At 34.8% G+C, this 20,209-nt stretch overlaps 1 protein-coding gene across 1 annotated transcript in view; it reads left to right on the top strand.

Annotated features, from left to right (window-relative positions):
• The window catches only part of ajap1 (adherens junctions associated protein 1), a 49,775-nt gene extending 42,604 nt beyond the window's left edge, over positions 1-7,171 (top strand). The window contains exons 3-6 of the mRNA XM_059503772.1: positions 750-837; positions 2,240-2,482; positions 5,080-5,202; positions 6,255-7,171. Coding sequence (XP_059359755.1) covers positions 750-837; positions 2,240-2,482; positions 5,080-5,152 — 404 coding nt within the window. The 3' untranslated portion in view covers positions 5,153-5,202; positions 6,255-7,171. The remainder of the gene's footprint in view (positions 1-749; positions 838-2,239; positions 2,483-5,079; positions 5,203-6,254) is intronic.
• The last annotated feature ends 13,038 nt before the right edge of the window (positions 7,172-20,209 follow it).

The following is a 20,209-nucleotide window of genomic DNA, read 5'->3' as shown; positions in this document are numbered from 1 at the left end:
TTTCATATGCTCTGTTGCATACTGAGGTTGACACTTAGCCCCATGTGAAGCTACTGTGCTAGGTGAGGCAATGTTAACTAGTGTTAGAACTCTGAAATGGTTATGTGAATAAATGAATGCCGGAACCGTGGAACTCCCTTTGGTCCTGCAAACTAACCACTCACATAAATGCACCAAGCCATGCTGTATTGTCATATCCTAGATACTTTAATATGGATGCTGCTGTTCCTCGCAAACCCGCACACAAACACTTTAATATTGATGGGGAAATCCATAAAATTGCTTTCTTCACTCTTATCAGCTCCAGCAAGAAATGGAAGTCATTGCACTCTTTATATCTTAAAGTCTGTAACTGCAGCTCCCCGCGGGGTTTCATTTCTATCCATTCAGGAGTGACGGAGTAGCTCATAGTTCTTGTGATGCTCTTTATTCTGGAACAGAGAGTTCTTGTTCTGCATTAATTGTTGTTTGCTGACCTTTAGCCAGCTGGTGTGCTTGCCATCTTCTCCCAGTCAAGCTGTTTCATGCTCCAGACTTTGTGAAATGGTCAAATTAATGACGATTGAATTACTGTAACGGTAGCAGACGGGGCTTAGAAGAAGCTATGCTGGCATAGATAGAGTGGTGCATGTTAAGATGCAGAATCAGTGTTATTGCAATCAAATACCTTACAAAAGGCACCGCAGCTCACATCAGTTGCCATGGAGACATTGATAACTATGCTGTCTTTGTTTGTTTTCTCTTCTTAGGTCTGGCTGTTCACCAGATCATCACCATCACTGTGTCCCTCATCATGATCGTTGCAGCCTTGATCACTACTCTAGTCCTTAAAAACTGGTAGGAAACATTCTGTTCTTTCAGCACTGGCTCAATGATTTTTCTGTCTGTTCCTCTCGTCTGTCTCTCCCTATGCCTGTCCCTCAGTCTGTTTATTATCTTTTCAATCTGTCCATCTCTATCACTCTGTCTGTCATTGTGGACAGTGACCTCTTATTGCGCCAAGCAATCCGGACACTCGTACACAATAGCTTTTCCCAAACCTCTTGAGCTTCCTCCGTAGGCAGTATTTTAAGGTACCTAAGATACCTTCTTTTGGAATTGTACAAATTTTCTACAGAGAGAGCAATCCCAGAGTGCACTGCAACATGAATATGTGATTAATTGTAATTGTAAAACTATTTACTTAAACTTAAAATGGTTAATAAAAACATATGTTTATAAACATATAAATGATTAAAAATAACTACATTTAGAAACAAAAATATTCATTAACCAAGACTCAACAAATACTGAAAATAACTTCTTGAAAAATGGTATTAATAATATAAAAAATGGATAATAATAATAATGAAACAGATGTAAGAGAAATGTGCATTATTCTAGATACTGAATTTTTTTTAAGTTACAAATAATACTAATATAATTTTTTTTATGATAATAATAATCAACATAATAAACATTTAATAATAGAAAACATCAAATAACTAGAAACTGACTGTTTTTCAGATGTGAGAGAAATATTCGTTATTCAATATTCATTCAATACAGAAAATTGTTCCTAAAAACAGTATGTTTCTAATGATTATTTTTGAATTATTGTATGTATTTTTATTAATTTGTATTTTAAAAATGATTATTATTACTACAGATTTTTCTGCACCTTGTATAATGATATTTATTTTATTTTATAATTATTTTTAATTAATTAACATTTTATATTGTTTTTATTAACATTTTTTAGAAACCATTTTCAGTATTTTATTAATTTTAAGTAATTAACATTTCTCTTAAATCATTTATTCTTCTTATTATTATTACAACTACTACCACTACCAGCTGCTTAGCAATATCTTGGATAAAGATATATTATAATAATAAATAATAAATAATAAATTATTTTAAAATAATTTATAATTAGTAACAAGTTTTACACCAAATGTGTGTGTACTATGTATATTTATTCTAAAGTGTCGAGTTGATCTTCACATTGAAAATAACTTTTGTCAAGCCATTTTGGGACACTTTGCTGCCTATGTAGAGCATTTCAGATCAGCCTTTTATGAGGTTCCATTTCAGAATGCCTATTTAGGAAACACACAGCGAGGATGCTCACTAGGTTTCGAACAGAGCTAAATTTGTCTGTGTCTGCCTCCCCAGTCCCTGTTAAATGTAGGACAGACACAGTGGTTCAAGGTATGATTTTATGTTGGCTTTGTGAATTTGGTGCGTGTTTTTGTAGTTGTGCGCAGTCCGGGAATGGCCGACACAGCAGCCATCAGAGGAAGATCAACCAGCAAGAGGAGAGCTGTCAAAACTTGACCGACTTCACGCCCGCCCGTGTGCCCAGTAAGGTGGACATCTTCACCGCCTACAACGACAGTTTACAGTGCTCGCACGAGTGTGTGCGGGCCGGCATACCAGTGTACACGGACGAGATGATTCAGCACACACCCATCTACAAGACCTCCTACAATGGAAACAGGCAAGAGTCCAACATTAATAAATATTCTTAAGAAAAAACATGGGCTGGATGTTGCTACTGCTGACCAAGTAGTTTGGACAGTGAAGAGACTGCACTGACAGCCCAGTCCATACATTTTGACAGGGTTTGGATACCTCATACCATAGAGTAGGTTTAGTGCTGTCAGAAATAATGTACATTCTGAAAAGCTTGAACACTGGACCAAAGCAGAGCAGAAGAAACATTATGCACCAATGTATAACATGCTGTTTAAAGTGCACATTTTAAAAAGGGGCCATTTACATGACTGAAAACGGAAAACCCTTTATGTGCCTTGGCTGTTTGTTTACACTAGTGTTAATTTTGTCAGCTATTTTCATTTTTGTCTTATTCTTAGTCCCAGGCTAAAATGTCCTTGTTAGTTTTTATCATATTTAGTCAACCTTATCCAATTTAGTTTTAGTCAAGTTTTAGTCGACTAAAAGTCTCAACATTTTAGTCTAGTTTTAGTCCAAGAAAATCTAAAGTATTTTAGTCTAGTTTTAGTCAATAAAAACTTGACATTTTAGCAATATTATTATTATTAATCAACCATACAGCAGTATTAATTTTGGCAGCCATTTTTAATTTAGTCTTTGTCTTAGTCAAATGTACATTTTAATTATCATATTTAGACAAACCTGTTTTTGTTTATTCTTTGAAATGAGCATTTGTATTTATTAAGTCGATGAAATGTAAGTCACATTTTCATCATTCTGTATAACGGATAAAATGATCAAAAATAAAATAAAATAAAATTCTCAAAATTATAATCGCAATGATTGTTGTCATTTGAGAAATTTACATTTGCATTAGGCTTTTTATTGTATAAATCAACACCAAAGACTTATGCAATCTCTCTGTCTACATTATGAAAAAAGTGAAAACAATGAAAAATATTATAACAGTGAAATTCCTAGTATTTCCACTAATTCCATAATTGCAATAGTCTATTTCTCTGTTTAAACAACAGCAATTGAGTAAGTGTATTTATTCAGCGATCACAATTGCAAACAATATAGTGGGATCTCTGAACACTGACCGGCTGAATTACGCTATCATTAAGTTTGGTAAACTTCAGCTTGTTTAATTCTCAGATCATCAGCAGTGGCACTTCCGCAACGAGGAGTGACCACGTGCCCGTGGTTTCCAGATTGCTTAAAATAAGCGAAACACACCGTGCAGAAAATGTATAAATTTAACAGCGAAGCTCTGATTCGGGAATTAGAACTCTTGATATCTGGCAACCGTACTCATGAGAACTCTCGTAGTAAAGGTGTGTAGAGCAGTCTGCAATAACATTTTTCTCTGAAAATAAAAAGAGGTTTTTCGGTAAAGTATTTCTTTTTTAATACATTTTAGTCTTGTCTTATTTGATCAACGAAATTGAATGTTGATATAATCTTAGTTATCGTTTAAAAAAATGAAAAAATTTTCATCATAGACTTAGTCATGGGAAAATTTTTTGTCATAGACTTCGCTAACGAAATTAACACTAATTTACACAACTACGCCATTTTACCCGACACCTGAAATCAGAAACGTAAAAAAAAAAAAAAGTTTAAAAGTGCAAGTTTTTAAAAACGATACCAGTATTGTCACAATGTAAACTATATTAAATAAATAAATACATTGAATGTTTCTTTAAAAAGTGACATCACCATGTACTGGTTTGCACAATACAGTGTTTTAGTCATTTTCATGTGAACGGAACATTTTGCTAAACTTTTCAAAAATGCAAAGGAAAACTTTTCAGTTTTTTCCTTGATTTCTCTTTTTTTCATATATATATTTTTTATATAACTCAAAATAAAGGTACAAAGTAAAAAAAAATAACCTTTTGACCCCTATTAACCCCTAAATGGTACATATAGTACCTTTAATAGTGACTACAGTGTAAGAATAGAGTTTTGTACCTTTTTTCTGAACTGTACTTTAGCTGACAGACAGTTGCCATATTAAAACTTTCTTAGAGAAGTTGCATCTTTAAATTCATCCTGTTTAATGCACAGACAGACAGACTCTCTGGCAGTTGCATCATGTATCATGCTGTTATTTCCTGTAGTTATGAGTTATTTTTGAGCTATTTATGACAGCTTGTCAAGTTAATAATAGTCCAAATTTTAAATGTCAGTGGTCTTAAAACCCCTGCAAGAATGTGATAGTTTCACCACGCATACATGTTTTTCCCTGCTACAATTTTCAATAATAGAATAATTTAGCCTTTAATGCGCATTTTGAAAATAACCAGTTGAATCTGCCAGAGAGTCATTATTTTTCAGATAAGTATGTTGTGACAGTTGTGTATTCTTGTTTTTGTCCTTCCATTGCCCTTGTTTTTTATAAAAGACTTAGTATGAGCTTTAAGTTGTATGAATAATTTCAGTGCTGCTTCATTTAATACTGTATGCTTCTGAATACAAAAGCTTAGATGAGAGGGTTTAAAGGAAATGTAACTGTGGGCGCTTTGTTTGTGGTATAATGCAGTCGCCATATAAAAAAAGAGTCTTGAATCAGGGAGTGGGACAGAAGTGCTTATATCTGCAGGATTGAAGAGCTGATCTGTCTGTCTATTCCAGACCGTCGCCCACTGAAAGGCAGCTAATCCCTGTGGCCTTTGTGTCTGAGAAATGGTTCGAGATCTCCTGTTGAGGCCCTTTTACTACCTTTGGGTTGAGCCCATGTCTTCAATTTGTGCCCTGGTATGTACTGTATTTCTTATGGCTCTGAAGTCTATATGATGTAATCCTGACATGCTTTTCCAGTGCTTGTGTACTTACTAGAAAATCACAGTTCCTCAGGATTTAACAGGGATATTTCACTAGTCATAGAACTGAAATGAGTTGCAGACTTGTGGCTCCTTTAAAAATACAGCTGTTTACTGTTAGTTCATGTTAGCTCAGTTTCATTAAATAATATTAAACAGATACAACTTTTGATTTTCATATTGTAATAGTGTTATGTTACTTTCATGATATACTATGGTAGTTTTTATTAATAGATTGAATTTCTAATACATTCTGTTTCTATTTTAATTGTGGTGAAAACAATTTTTTTTGTCAGTTTAATTGTGGTTTTGTATGTCTACATAGTTTTAATAATTTTTTATTTCATGTTTTTATTTAATTTATTTCTTTTATTTGAGTATATCAAGTTAAGCTAAAATGTTTCTTTGGGAAATAGCTGAATTAAATATTTTATTTCAGTTAACATTTATTTTATTTAAAGGAACATCTTTTTTTTTTTTTTACAGTTTTAGTTAACTGTAATAACCCTTAAATTAGTAATTACGGACTTTAACATGAATTAAGATTACAAAATGCAGAAGTAGATTAGAAGCAGAAGATTTTATATTGTTAGTTATAAAACTGTAAAGTGTTACCAATTACTTAATCTAGGATAATATTAATTTCTATATGTACTAATATATTTTTATCATCTCAAGTTGTATAAAGGTAATGCATTATTTTTTCTTATATACCTTTAGAGTAGTTTATTCACAAAATTACATTTAGCAGATGCTTTTATCCAAAGCAACTTACAGTGCATTCAAGCTATACATTTATTTCTACCAGCAAGTGTGTTCCCTGAGAATTGAACCCACAACCTTTTGCACTGCTAACGCAATGCTCTACCACTGAGCCACAGGAACATTACCTTATCAGTTCAAATTACCCTATCAGTTCTTATTCTATTTAAAAAGTAATATATATTTAATATTTAAAAACCTAAATTGAATCTTTTCTACTTTCAGGATCTCATTGGAAAACCTGTTAATCAAACACAAAAGACTAAAACAAAAAAAAGCAAAACAAAACCACAAGAACAACAACGACAAGCAATTACAAAGTTGGGAAGCGAGACAAACAGGCAGTCCTGTCGGATCTGTCGGATCCCTCTTGAAGAAGACTGAAGATGTTTATTTTTCTAGACTGATGCAGTGCTATGGATACCATCCCAAATTATTTTCCATAGACGTGATCATTTTAGAGATGATATACCTAGAGCTGATATATTATATACGTGTATCACTGCACATGTGGGGTGTGCTGGAGAGGAGAGGCTGCGGGGACGCTCTCTGACACGATACGTCTGCTTGTGTGGAGAAAAGACTCTCCTGAACTTTGTGCCAATAATGCCATTATGTGCCACTACATATATAGATGGGACGTGTTCAGTTTCGTGGAAAATTACAGACACATCAAGTAATTTCAGTGACTGTCTCCCAATATCAATCTGTCGTCCGTTTTTGTATAAAAAAAGTATGAATATGTATTTGAAATATGTTTTGAAATAGCTGAGGAAATGTGTTACAAATGTCCAAGAAATATTTATATGGAGCACTATTCATTTAGAGGAAAAAAAATTAACCCAGTGAGGAATAGTATACCCAGGTTTTAATTTAACTACATTGTTACTAGGCCCCGTTTTAAAGGAATAGTCTCTATTTTTATACAAACGATGTTAAATATGAGTCAGACAGACCCAATTCAACTGGACTCTTGGGACTGTTAATCTGCGAGAGGAGGTTCAATGAAAAGTATTTTTAAAGCTACCAAACAATGTGGAAGCCGGATTCAGTATTCATTTACAGCTTATTTGATTTACCAGAGCCATTCATCAGACTCTTGTTGAGTTTCCTTTTTTTTTGTATCACTGATGAGAAATTATGTGTACAGACCCTCAGAGAGGTGTTGGATACCCGAGAATTATCAGACAAATGTTAGTTTGTGGGTCGAGCCTAAATAACACAATTATCTATTAAAACATTACAAAATGGCTAATTACCCTCCTCTATGCTTTAATTACAAAACTTATTTATTACAATTATATGACAATTATCAGCCTCGTGAATAGACTCATAAAGGACAAAATATTATGTTACTTTTTTTTCGTGCCTAGTAATTTGTGCCATCTTGATTTCATTTCATTTGCGTTTACTTTTATATTTAAATCTGCAACAAAACCATGAATGTCCCTTTCATTGTGTGCTATGTTTTAATTTGAGCTAATCGTTTATTTTTCAGCGTTTTCCATAGTTTGATTTATTAAAGCAGAACTGACTCAAAGGCAGATATTCCATCAGCAGAAACAGAAACGTCTAATGCCAGTAATTTTAATAGCAATCAGAAATGCAGTAATATACAAACAGCATGACACTTGCCAATCAGTTTCATTTATTGATAAAGTCAGCAGGAAAAAAATTACACTTTGGATTAGTGTGTGTGTGTGAGAGAGAGAGAGTGAAAGAGAGTGTGTGTGTGTGTGTCTGAAATCGCAACTCTACTCGAGCATCACTAGACCAAAGAGCTCCGCTGTGGGAAGCAGTGCATGAACAGACCAGGACAGTTATTCTGTACAAGACAAGTAAAGAAAATGAGAGAGGATAACTGTTATTTTATCCCAAACAGATGTTTAATGGTTACAATTACATATTGTACAAAGGCAAACACTGTGAACGAGGAAAATAGTTGTTTGCAATAGTCTGTCACTAAAGGTGAAATGTGTTGGAGTAAATTTAATCATAGGGTTTTCAGATGTTCCTCGGAATGTTTATAAGCAGTAGAGAATTGTGATTCCTGTTTCCATCTTTGGAAGACAGCAATACATAGGAAGTTTTGTCAACTCTTTTCTTTTTTTTCACTCCACAATTGTCTATAATTTAGGACCAATTTAGGAGATCATGTGAACCACACTGGCCAATCATGTTAGATATTTAGAAAAGTGCTAATTATATACTACACTAAGCTCTGTATTATGGACGTGTGTAAATGTGTTTTCTATATATTTACCTCTATTCTATCTTGTGATTTTTTTAATCCTCCTTTTCACAGGATCATTGGAAAAGTTTGAAACCGTTTTTTTTTTTGTTATTTACATTGCACAAGTCGCTGGACAAATATACACAATTTTGTTGTGCCAAGCCTAAAAAAAAAAGTAAAAAAAAAAGTTATTTTTCTGCTGTAGCTGTAGTTCTCCTAATAATTAGGAAATTCCAGGTCATTTGCATTACATTTTAATACAAGGAAACTTTATGGGATGACATTTATTTTTTTGTTTTTTGGGGGGGTTGGGGGAGGGGTTAATTTAAAAACACTTCAGGTGTTTTGTCATTCTCTTTCTCTCAGAGAATGAAAATAGCTCCAAACCATCTCAGTCGAGAGCTAAATAAACTGAACGTCAGTTAAAAAAACACAATGAATCTGAACAGACGACCCTCTGACTGCCGGCACAGGAGAAGACATGTCTGGAGTTCGACTGAGTGTGGAATGTTGATTTGTTTCTTCAGTCTTGACAGAGCTCAGAATCAGTTGAACAAAAATCTGCTGAATAAAAGGTTAATTGACTTTGTGCTAAGCCCCGCCTTAAAACACTACTGACCAATCCTACTGTACTTTACCAACAGTTTGCCATATCATAAGACAAGCATATGGAAGTGTGTTTGAATAGTTTGAAATGCAATTTTATAGAAAGTAATATAATATAATATAATATAATATAATATAATATAATATAATATAATATAATATAATATAATATAATATAATATAATATAAGAGACACATTATATTATATTATATTATATTATATTATATTATATTATATTATATTATATTATATTATATTATATTATATTATATTATATTATATTATATTATACAAATTGTGTTAATATGTAAGTTTATTTTGCCTGGATTTAATATTATTAAATGAACATTATCTTTAAAGAAAAAATGAAGACAGTAATTTTATTTCTTTCCCACATAAGAATAATGCTTTTATTTTTTTTATTTTTTTTACACATATGGATGGACACATTTTAAAGTCATGCTTTTTATGTATAGCTCCTATCATTTCAGATTGTAGACTCTATAAGGCTTGTCGAATGGAACAACAGTACCAATGGGACACTGGTTAGGGGAACAAACAATTGACCATTTTCATTTGTCCGTTACACCTGAATGTGCTTTCTCGTTCATTTTGAGTCTATCAGAACTTTCTCTGAATGAAACCTGCTGAATCCAATGCAATATGATGTTTATATATATATATATATATATATATATATATATATGAAAAATACTTCTAAATCAGAGCCCTCCTCGTTGTTGACATGTAAATTACACTGCTTATTGTAAAGGCTTATTTTGCCATGTGTTGTATTTTTATGTTTTCATGTGGTACTATACTCAGGCATCATCTATCTATGAACATGTTCTTTTATAAAAGGCAAGTATCTAATGTTTACGGAGACTAATCTTTGTTGGCTTCAGTTCTGTTAGTTTTTCTTTTCTTAAGCAACGCACATTTGCAGAGTCACATTTCATGATGGCAGGCTTCATATGGTGCAGAACGTACTCCTAAACGTCCCCCCAAAAAGCCCAGGGCTGTCAGGAGAGATTACGCAAAATTCCTCCTTGTGTGACAGAGATCCGTAAAAACCGTTTAAACTTATAGAAACCGGCAACTCTTTACTGAGGCTTAGTCAGGGAGTATCTGAGATGGTCTTTTGCTTTTGATTTGCTGCAGGTACAATTTATTACATTGCTCCATATTCCATGCAAAAACAACCTGACACATGTCCTGTTGTTGCCATAGAAATAAAAACTTTGTACTTTGTGTACCTTAACTTTTTATATTTGTGTCTTAATATATCGATGAGTACCTCTTTTTTTTCTTTTATATAAGATCTATGAATATAGTACACAACACAATACATGAGAAAACACAAATGAAAACACATACACGGATGCTGTATGAACTAACAGTCTCTGTGTCGAAATAGTGCTGTGTACTTTTATTTTGTGTCTTTGAGTCTCTCTCTCTTTCTCTTTTTGTAGGTATTGGTAAAGTTACATTTCCAGGTGACATTGATTTTGATTCTTGTTCTAAAGCTCTCTGTGTTTTGGCCACTGTAAATGCAGCTGTCATCAGAATGAATCTGTACATTTAGTACTCTCTCAAGTTGCTATAAATAAGATGTTACAATGAAATGGGCTGTCTTTCTATAAACACCATCAAATGTTTGTAAAATGATTATGGGGTGTTATTTGGACTGGGACAATGATATTGAAAATAAAAGTCATTAAAAAAACAAAAGCACAATGCTGGCATATTACTGTTGATTGTTTCTTGAAATAATTTCTTTCACATCCTATTCATCCAATGCTATTTGTGAAAATTGGTAAACAGGATTGTTGGTTGTTAGATTTATTCCCTATTGATTGAACCAGATTTTTTTGGGATAGCTAAACCATCAGGACTACATCGTCCTACATCGCCACTAAGCCATGAAAGAGTCCGACCAGACTTTTACCAGATGGACTGCTGTATGATTTCCCATAAAATATGAAGTAGTGTTCCCATTTATCAAAAGACTAGGCTAAACAAAGCCTAATGAGCAGCATTTCTCTGATGATGATCGAGATGAAAAATGAAAACGCTCCATCAAGCTCCAAGGAACAACAGGAGGCAGAGAGACAGAGAGAGATTGTGGAAAGGATTGTGTCATGAAATCAACATGACAATGTGCCTAAATATTGTCCATATTGATGGATACCCAATAAGCAGAAGTCTACAGAAATGTACTCATTACTTCAACGGTGCTCAGATCTGATAAAATTCTAAATTCTAAATTCTAAATTCTAAATTAAAATTCTATAAAATCTAATTGATTTAGTCTGTATACTGTAAAAACAAACCTATAGAATATACTCAATAAAACTGAGGTAGTAATTTGCACTCAATTTATTTGGGCTGATTGGAGTAAAGATTACATTCAACAGCTATGACACGCTTTTGGCTTACAAAAACAGATTAATATGAACTCTTGATTATTATTGCCATTTTGGTAGCTAGCATAGCCAGTGTTTGCAATCGAACAAGTGAAAATGACATTGCATACAGCCAAGTATGGTGACCCATACTCAGAATTTGTGCTCTGCATTTAACACATCCAAAGTACACACACACACGCACACACACGCAGCAGTGGGCAGCCATTTATGCTGCAGCACCCAGGGAGCAGTTGGGGTTCAGTGCCTTACTCAAGAGCACTTCAGTCATGTTATTGCCAGCCTGAGACTCAAACCCACAACCTTAGGGTTAGGAGTCAAACTCTCTAACCATTAAGCCACAACTTCCCCCAAGTAGTATATATTTAAAATACATTTATTTTATACTAAGTATAATTCAATCCATTAACATTTATTGACATATTGCTTGATAATGATAAAAAAAATAATTAAACTTAATTTGGAGTCCTACTTGTGCACTATGCATATTTCTTAATATTAAGCCTAAAATGTGTTTTAATGTCACTATTGATGAGGACTGTATGATCTCTAAGTATTATTGGCCTTTAAATGCAATACATTTAAAGTGTACCTGAGGTACACTTGCAATAGTTCCACTTTAGCACAATCAAATATACTTCAGTATATCTTTATGTGGACATCCTCTCTACTTCTGCACAAGTAAATTAAGTACAAAATTACTTGTTCCAATTTAGCAAATTGTTACTAGTTTATACTAAAAGTTCAACTGCAGGGTAATTATATTGATTACATAAATGTGTAAATGTACTTGTAGTATACTAAGCACAAAATAAATTTGTATTTCAAATACATTTTAGTATTTAGTAATATTTATTTTTCACTAAGGTTGTCATTGCATTAAAACAGCATCTGCTCATAGAGATAAGCAACACTACAAACTTTAATCAACTGTTTAAGCCCACAACCTAACAATAAGCTCTACTTTTATTGTTAGACAATGAGAAAATTCATCCTGACAAACTTTTTTTAATGCAGATATAATTAAACATTAACAGGCCTTTACCTTTACTTAAAGGGTTAGTTCACCCGAGAATGAATATTCGTCCATCTTCTACTCACCATCGAAGCATCGTAGGTGTATGTGACTTTCCTCTTTCAGAATAATCCAATTCAATGTATATTAAAAATTGTCCTTGCTCTTCCAAGTCTTTCAGTGGGGTTAGTGGGTATTTGTTTTAGACTTTTCAGAAGATGTGAAAGAACGTGCACACATCTTTAATAAAATGTCCGTCTCATGGCTCTGGGGGGTGAATAAAGGCCCCCTGTAGTGAATCTCGTGCATTTTTGTAAGATTGTAGGAATTTCCCTACTCTAGCAAAGAAAAAAGCCAGTCTCCTCTTGGCTTATTTCAAAATCCTCTGACGTTTTTCTTTACAAATCCTCTTTTTGCGCTTCTAATTTGTGACCAATGTTTTGTTTTGTTCTCTCTCCACGTTTGTCACTAACCACGCAGTGCTGATGAACTACAACATCTGCCTGCACATCTTTCAGTTCCCCACAGTCAGCAGAAGTGAGGAAAAAGTGTTTATTATGTTTGAAATCTGGATATTTATCTTACAAAAATGCATGGATTTGCTACAGGAGGCCTTTATTCACCCCCTGGAGCCGTGTGAGGGACGTTTTACTATAGACGCGCACACTTTATTTAACATCTTCTGAACAGTCTAAAACAAACACCCGCTTACCCCCCTCTGAAAGGCTTGGAACAGCAAGGACAATTTTTTATATAACTTTGGATTATTCTGAAAGAGGAAAGTCACATACACCTAGGATGCTTCGAGGGTGAGTAGAAGATGGACGAATTTTCATTCTCGGGGTATGGAACTAAATATACCAATACAACTTTTGCATATTCACATCAATTGGACACAAAACATTAAGAAATTGGGAATAATAACTATATAAAAAACTGCAAAAACATTTTTAGAGACTATACGGAATATTCTCTACCATCTTTTGCAGGTATTTTAGTTTTAACCATTTGATAAATGTTTGTCAGACAGAACGCTCTTGTCACCGCTCTTATCTGATGTCCCCATCTGAATGGGATGCTTTAATCTGATTGGCTCTCTTGACAGGGCGCTTCCTCTCTGGGGCGTTGAGAGTGAGAACAGGAGATGAACATCTGCTGTCAGAGCCGCTTACATCTCCTCTTGTAGCTTCAGACAGCAGACGATCCCACAGCCCCACAAAAGCATCAAACCGACTCACATCCACAGCCCTTGCTTATTTATTGATCAGTTTTTGCCACAAACAACTAATAGGTTGTACATTCAGATGAATGGCACACAAAGCAACTGATGATGAGATTCGAATTGCATAAATTGCATCTTTATTGCCAACACTCCCATCAGCCCGCTGCTCATATCTTCATTAGCGGTGCAGCGGTGGTTCGGCGCTCTCCCCAGCGGGACTCCAGTCGCTCCTGTGACCGGGGTACTAACACGCCTACCAGCCTACATTTGCATTAGCTTCGGCTTTCCATTTCTCTCATCATAATCACCAAAAAAAATAAAATAAATAAATAAATATTGAAAGGCTTTGTAATCATGACAAGTGTATTTGTGTTGCTTAAGCAATTACCTGTGATACAATCAAGGTAGATATTACAAAACATAAAATCAAATTGCGTTTCTCTCTCCTGCTGCCTTCTGTTGCTCCTAAGGAAGCCTCACTGCATTCATATGAGGCTGTTCTGATCCCTAGCCTGCCTGACACTCACACACAAGCACATTCCAGATTCTCTATTCAAACACACACACACAGATACATGGATACCGACTGACAGCCACACTTGCATCCCTTCCACCCCTTGACAGCTGCATACACACTCCAGACTAGCTGACAAAAGGCCATCATCAAACACACTCACTCATAGAAGATATGACAGATGTCTGCAGAAATGTGCACTTCACACACTTCTGTACTCACTGACTTCATCACACACACTCTTTTCCAGCTGTTAGTCTGTTAATTGTTATTATGCAGGCAGTGCCCACGTCCTCATCACAGCGAGGACAGCAGCTGTAAGATGGAGCTGGAATACCTTCAGCCCACTGGAGCTGCTGTCACTCTCGCTGTCTACCTGACAGTCATGCCCTGCCGCTTCACAGACCGTCCTTAACACACACATCCTCTAGCATCTTAATCTTCCACATTTTCTTCTACCGTTCTCCATCGTTATTTTAGAATCTATTGTTCCAACGTTTCAGAATCTCTATTATTGATATAGAATGTCCTTCCTCGTTTCTGTGCAATACAGTATTCTATAGGACATGCATGTTTCTCTCTGTGTGAGAGTCATGATGAAACAGAAGTAGCAGCAGATTATTTCTTCTAAAGATTAGTAAATGGATATATATATAAAAAATCTTGGTTCTATCCGTTGATTGCTGATTTCATGGAGGAAATTCAACATTTATAGAAGTTCTGAGAGTAGTCTCTCGTTTCACTTAAAGACTGAGTTAAAAAATAAGAAAATATGTTAAAAATGAAATGCATCCATAAATTGTTTCCTATAAGATCAATAGCATGTATTTAGAAAATAGGTGAAATTATTGAAATTAAGTAAAATATTTCACTTTAATTAGAGTACCTGTAGATGCTTAAACCTCAATATATATATAACAAAATATCAAAATAGTTTCACCCCCCAAATACATATGGGTCCCCTAAGTTTGATTTAGGCCCTTTATCTATTCAAATCCATGGGAAAAAAATTTGGGGGTACTTTCTGATGAATCGTTGAAATTTGACAAAAAGATCAATGCTGTTGTCATATGCTTTTTTCAATTAAGAATACTGACAAAGGTCAAGTCATTTTTGTCGTTTCATGATTTCGAGAGAGTGATGCATGCATTTTTGTCTTCACATCTGGACTTTTATAATTCCCTGTATGGGGGGATTAGTCAGTCCATTTGATCTTGATTGCAAATTGTCCAGAATGCTGCTGCAAGATTACTGACAGGCTCTCGGGACCATATTACTCCTATTCTTTCTTCTCTACATTGGCTGCCAGTCCGTTATAGGATTGATTTTAAGATTTTATTTTTAGTTTTTAAATCTTTAAATGACCTCGCACCACAATATATTTTTCCGATTTATTACAACCGTACTCACTATCCAGATCACTTAGGTCTGCTGACCAGAAACTTTTGACCGTTCCCAGGGCAAAACATAAATTATGGAGCGAGCGTGTTTTTTCACTAATGTCTCTGAGACTCTGGAACAGTTTGCTGTTAAATATTAGAACAGCTTCCACACTGGGGTCTTTCAAATCTCTTTTGAAAACTCCTCTTTTTTTTCCCTGGCTTTTTTGTAGGTTTTTATTTAGTGATACTTTTTCATTTAATGTTGTGTGTCAGATGTCTCTGTGCTGTGTAATCTATGTTTTTTTTATGTTTTAAAAGATGTACAGCACATTGGTCAACTAACTGTTGTTTTTAATGGTGTTTTACAAATAAATTACCTTGCCTTGCCTTGCAACTGCCTATGTATAAAATAATGGAAACAAAGGCGATGACCAAAAACACCCAGAAAAATCAACACATTTTGATGAAAATGTATGCAGGAACTATGTGGAGATTTGCTTTTTAGGGCTGCAAAATTAATTACATTTCTAATTGCAATTATGAATGCCACAATTACGTAATCGTTCAAAGCGGCAATTAATCATTCGAAGTCCACTTATGTTAATCTGTGTTTTAGATTTTTTCTTTCTACATGTTGTAGAACATGTTGTCATGTTGTTTTTCCATTGTTTTAATTTTAGTTTTGTCTAACACTATAATACTATTCCTATTTTTACTTTTTTGTAATTTAAAGAAGAAACCAATCCGATGTATAGTTGACATTTGAGGCTTAATACTATAGAAAAGCACTAAAAGTTTTTCAGTTAGAGTGTTTTCAGTTTATTTTTATACAAAAATACGGCATGCACTTGCATCAAACAACGGTATAAACATCATTCAATGTAAATTGTGATAATTGTAATTAATAATCACAATTACAATTTCAAGGGAATAATCGACAATTGTACAGCCCTAATCCCAATAGCAATCACTAAATTAAGGGGTCTAAATATATTTATATATATTTATATCATCTGTGGAAAGCATAGAACCATAGCATTTTCATCCAATCATATTCCTCAGCCCGAGGACTACGATAGGCTGTCCTACCTGCCTGTCAACGTACGCACTTTATACTGTAAAGTTTTCTCACCGGCAGAGGTGGGTAGAGTACCCAAAAAGTTTACTCAAGTAAAAGTACTTATAAAAATATTTACTCAAGTAAAAGTAAAAGTACTAGTCTGAATAGTTACTTGAGTAAGAGTAAAAAAGTATCGGATAAAAAATCTACTCAAGTAGTTACTGTAGTTACTTTGGGTCATATATACTAAGCCTATTTTTATTTAGATATATAGATAAAATGTATGTAATGTATGTGTGTGTGTGTATAAATATATATATATTTCATCAGCCTTTACTCAAGTCTTCAATGTCACATAATCCTTCAGAAATCATTCCAATATGTTGATTTACTATCAATGATGTTCTTTTTATCATAATCCTAAACAAAAATACACAGGTTCCAAAAAAATATTAAGCAGCAACTGGTAATCCAGCACTGGTAATAAATCAATATATTACAATTATATTTTGAAGGATCATAACTCTGAAAACTTGAGTAATTGAAATAGGTAAATGAATTTAACATTGAAAGTCAATGTGATATAAAAACTGCTACTAATCTTTCATTGTTCATAAAGAGAGCAAATAACATTTACATTATCAAAGATCATTTTCACTGACAATCTAGAGTTCAATCACTCTCAGAAACTCCCATTAAAATCACTGACACTGTTAACACTGTGAAATCAATATCTTATTTACAGATTTGTACACACATCTGCACTTTGTTGTTTCTGACGAGAGAATTTGCCAGAAAGAGGTATTCAGTCAGTGAGTGAGTGAAGGAAGAACCGGAATTTTAGCGATGACTCATCTGAACACCTCTGATTGGCCATTGCATTCATAAGCTCAACAGAATCGTGTGTGATTGGTTATAATGCGCAGCGCTGTAAAAACGCATCTATCTCTGGCTCAGTGCCAGCCAACGAGCACAGATCTGAATTTAGCAGCTGATGATATGACTCGCTGAACGTTCTCACGCCGGTGTGATTTTATTAATATTAATAATATATTAATCTGCTATTTTTTGTCTTTTATAAGCTGCATTCAAAATCCCTTCTGTTATAAGTCACACGTACAACAAACTAATGTCACAGGTATCGTGTTCTGTAATCGAATGTAGCCCAAGTTATTACCTGTTAAACAAGCTTTCAACGCTGCTGATGTAAAACGTTACAACTCTGAGTAAACCGCTTCAGATGCTCAGCGCGTGCGGCAGGGAACTGAACGAATCATTCAAACTGATTCATGAACCTATTCACTCGTTTAGCAACTGGTTTGATCAAGCCTTTGAACAGAGATGACTCAAAAGAATTAATCAAGTAAATAAGTAGACGGCGCGTTTGGAATAAACTGAAGCATTTATAACATTTATTGCATTAAGATAAAGTAACGAGAGGAGCGTCGCCCACAGTAACGAAGTAAAAGTACAGATTTTTTTCCAAAATATTTACTTAAGTAAGAGTAAAAGTACCCATCTTTAAATATACTCAAAAAAGTATTAGTTACCCAAAAAATTTACTCAAGTAAATGTAACGAAGTAAATGTAACTCGTTACTACCCACCTCTGCTCACTGGTGAATGAGACAAGGTAATCTTACATCGTTGTGTTCAATGCTCCACCAACACCGTCTCATCATGTCGCTGGTTAACCTTGTGTGCGTGTGACTTTGGAGAGTGATTTGCAGGGAGGGTGGGATCTTATGCTTTCAAAGCCCGAAATCACCTACCCCACTTTTAATTAAACGACAGTAAAATGAAATCACTGATTAATCAAATGATTTCTGACCAGTCTTTAGAAAGCAGAATGAAAAAAACATTAACAGTAATAATAATATTTTTCATGTGTTGCACTTTAATATAAAGTGTAGCATTCCCAGTAATACAGTTTGTTTAAAAAAAGCCTTTATCTAGCACACACACTGCTTCAGAATGTCAAGTGTCATGCTGACACAATCCGATAGGACAGAGGTCACACCACTACCAAAATATTTGTCCACAATTGGCACAATAACCCTGATCTTCATCCTTTCCCTGCAGAACTACAGGACAAATGATTCAAGCCACGCGTTCTGACCTAAATACATCAGCCTGTGGCAAACTTCATCAAATGGCTAAACAAAAGATCAGCTTTCTTTTCAGCAGGCTTGGTAAACAAGCACTGATTTGCAGCTCTGCATGACTGTAAAGAGCCAGAGATCCAGTTTCCACCAACAGTTGTTTAGTTAGAGCTGCCGATATAAAGCTACTGCAAGGGAAGGACTCTCCAAAACAATAAATATTCACGTATATATCCCACCAACTGGCATCTCCCATTCACACAGAACACAATGATGCCTGATGGGTGACTCTCATTCCTACATTAGGTCTGATTTTGTAATCAGACATATAATTGCCCCTTCCTATAGTGATTGCTCTTCTTAGAGGGGAAGGAGGAATGTTGTGTGACTGCAATTACAAGTGAGATATTTTCATATTTCCCAGACATGCCTCCGCCAGTGTGACCTTTCCCCTGTTTTCCTGAGACTGGCCGGGTCTCTGAGCAGCACCAGGATGGACCTGTGGGGAAGTGGTGTCTTTCCATGCATTTATTAGACTAATAAATGTAATACAAGGCTCCTATACAACTAATCCAAGCACTTTGGGGAAGCATGACCCCTCTCATGTAACACACACTCACACATTTATATATTTAAATATTTTAAAACAATTTATTATTAAACAATAAATATTTAAAAACTGCAAGATCACAGTAAATGCTTTCTTCATCAAATGTTTGCAATAATACCTGGAAATGATACAGTTATCATTATAAAGACAAATTCAAAAGTATAAACATAAAAAATGTATAACTGTTGGGAAATTATGGCAAACAGTACATTATTTTATCTGGGCCATATTGTAAAAGTAAAAAAAAAAAGACAATCATTTGTCTTCATTTTGGACTCCCAGGAAGGACTGTGAAGAAATCAAAATAAATGATATCTACAATCTCCATCCCTTACAGATGTATTGGAGAAAAAGTGTGCGTGTGTTTGTGGGAGAGAGAGCCTTTGATGTTGTTTCTAAGCGCTCTGCTCTGAGGTACGGGTGTAATCCAAAGGCTCTTTTCAAACCATCTCCTGCCTCAGCTAACGGAAGATTAATCTTGATCCACACCAAATTCCCAGAGTGTGATTCATTTCAGTGTGGGCACATGCTGATGAAGAATATCACACGCACCACGCTGTGTTTACTAATGTCTGAATAACTGTGAGTATCAGCTCTCTCCATCTCTGACCTGAATAAACAGCACTATCCCACCAATTCACTTGCTTAATCTGTCTAAACTATTTCATTTGGAAGTGTTAAGACGAAGAGGACTTGCCAAATGCAAGGACCAGCTCCTGGGGTGTAAAAGTCACTTCCTGTATCTGGTTCTCTGTGAATGACAGCCGGATGAGTTGCATCTCAGAGCTGCCGTGGGTTTGATGGGTGTGGATGAATGATCATAGCCTGTGTAGCGTGCTGAAATGCATCTGCTCGAATCTGTCGCCATGTTTAAACCATGCATAACGGCACGCTTCAGTCACAGATTGATGTTAACGAGTGTCTGCATGTGTGCACCACCAGACATTTATCCGTGTTTTGCTGGCTTCACCTCGACCAAATATTAATGGAATTCTGTCGTGCACAGTAAG

Source organism: Carassius carassius, chromosome 21 (genome assembly GCF_963082965.1).
Source record: "Carassius carassius chromosome 21, fCarCar2.1, whole genome shotgun sequence".
Classification (NCBI taxonomy): domain Eukaryota; kingdom Metazoa; phylum Chordata; class Actinopteri; order Cypriniformes; family Cyprinidae; genus Carassius; species Carassius carassius.
Note: the sequence above shows the minus strand (reverse complement) of the source record. Positions and strands in the feature narration are given on the sequence as shown.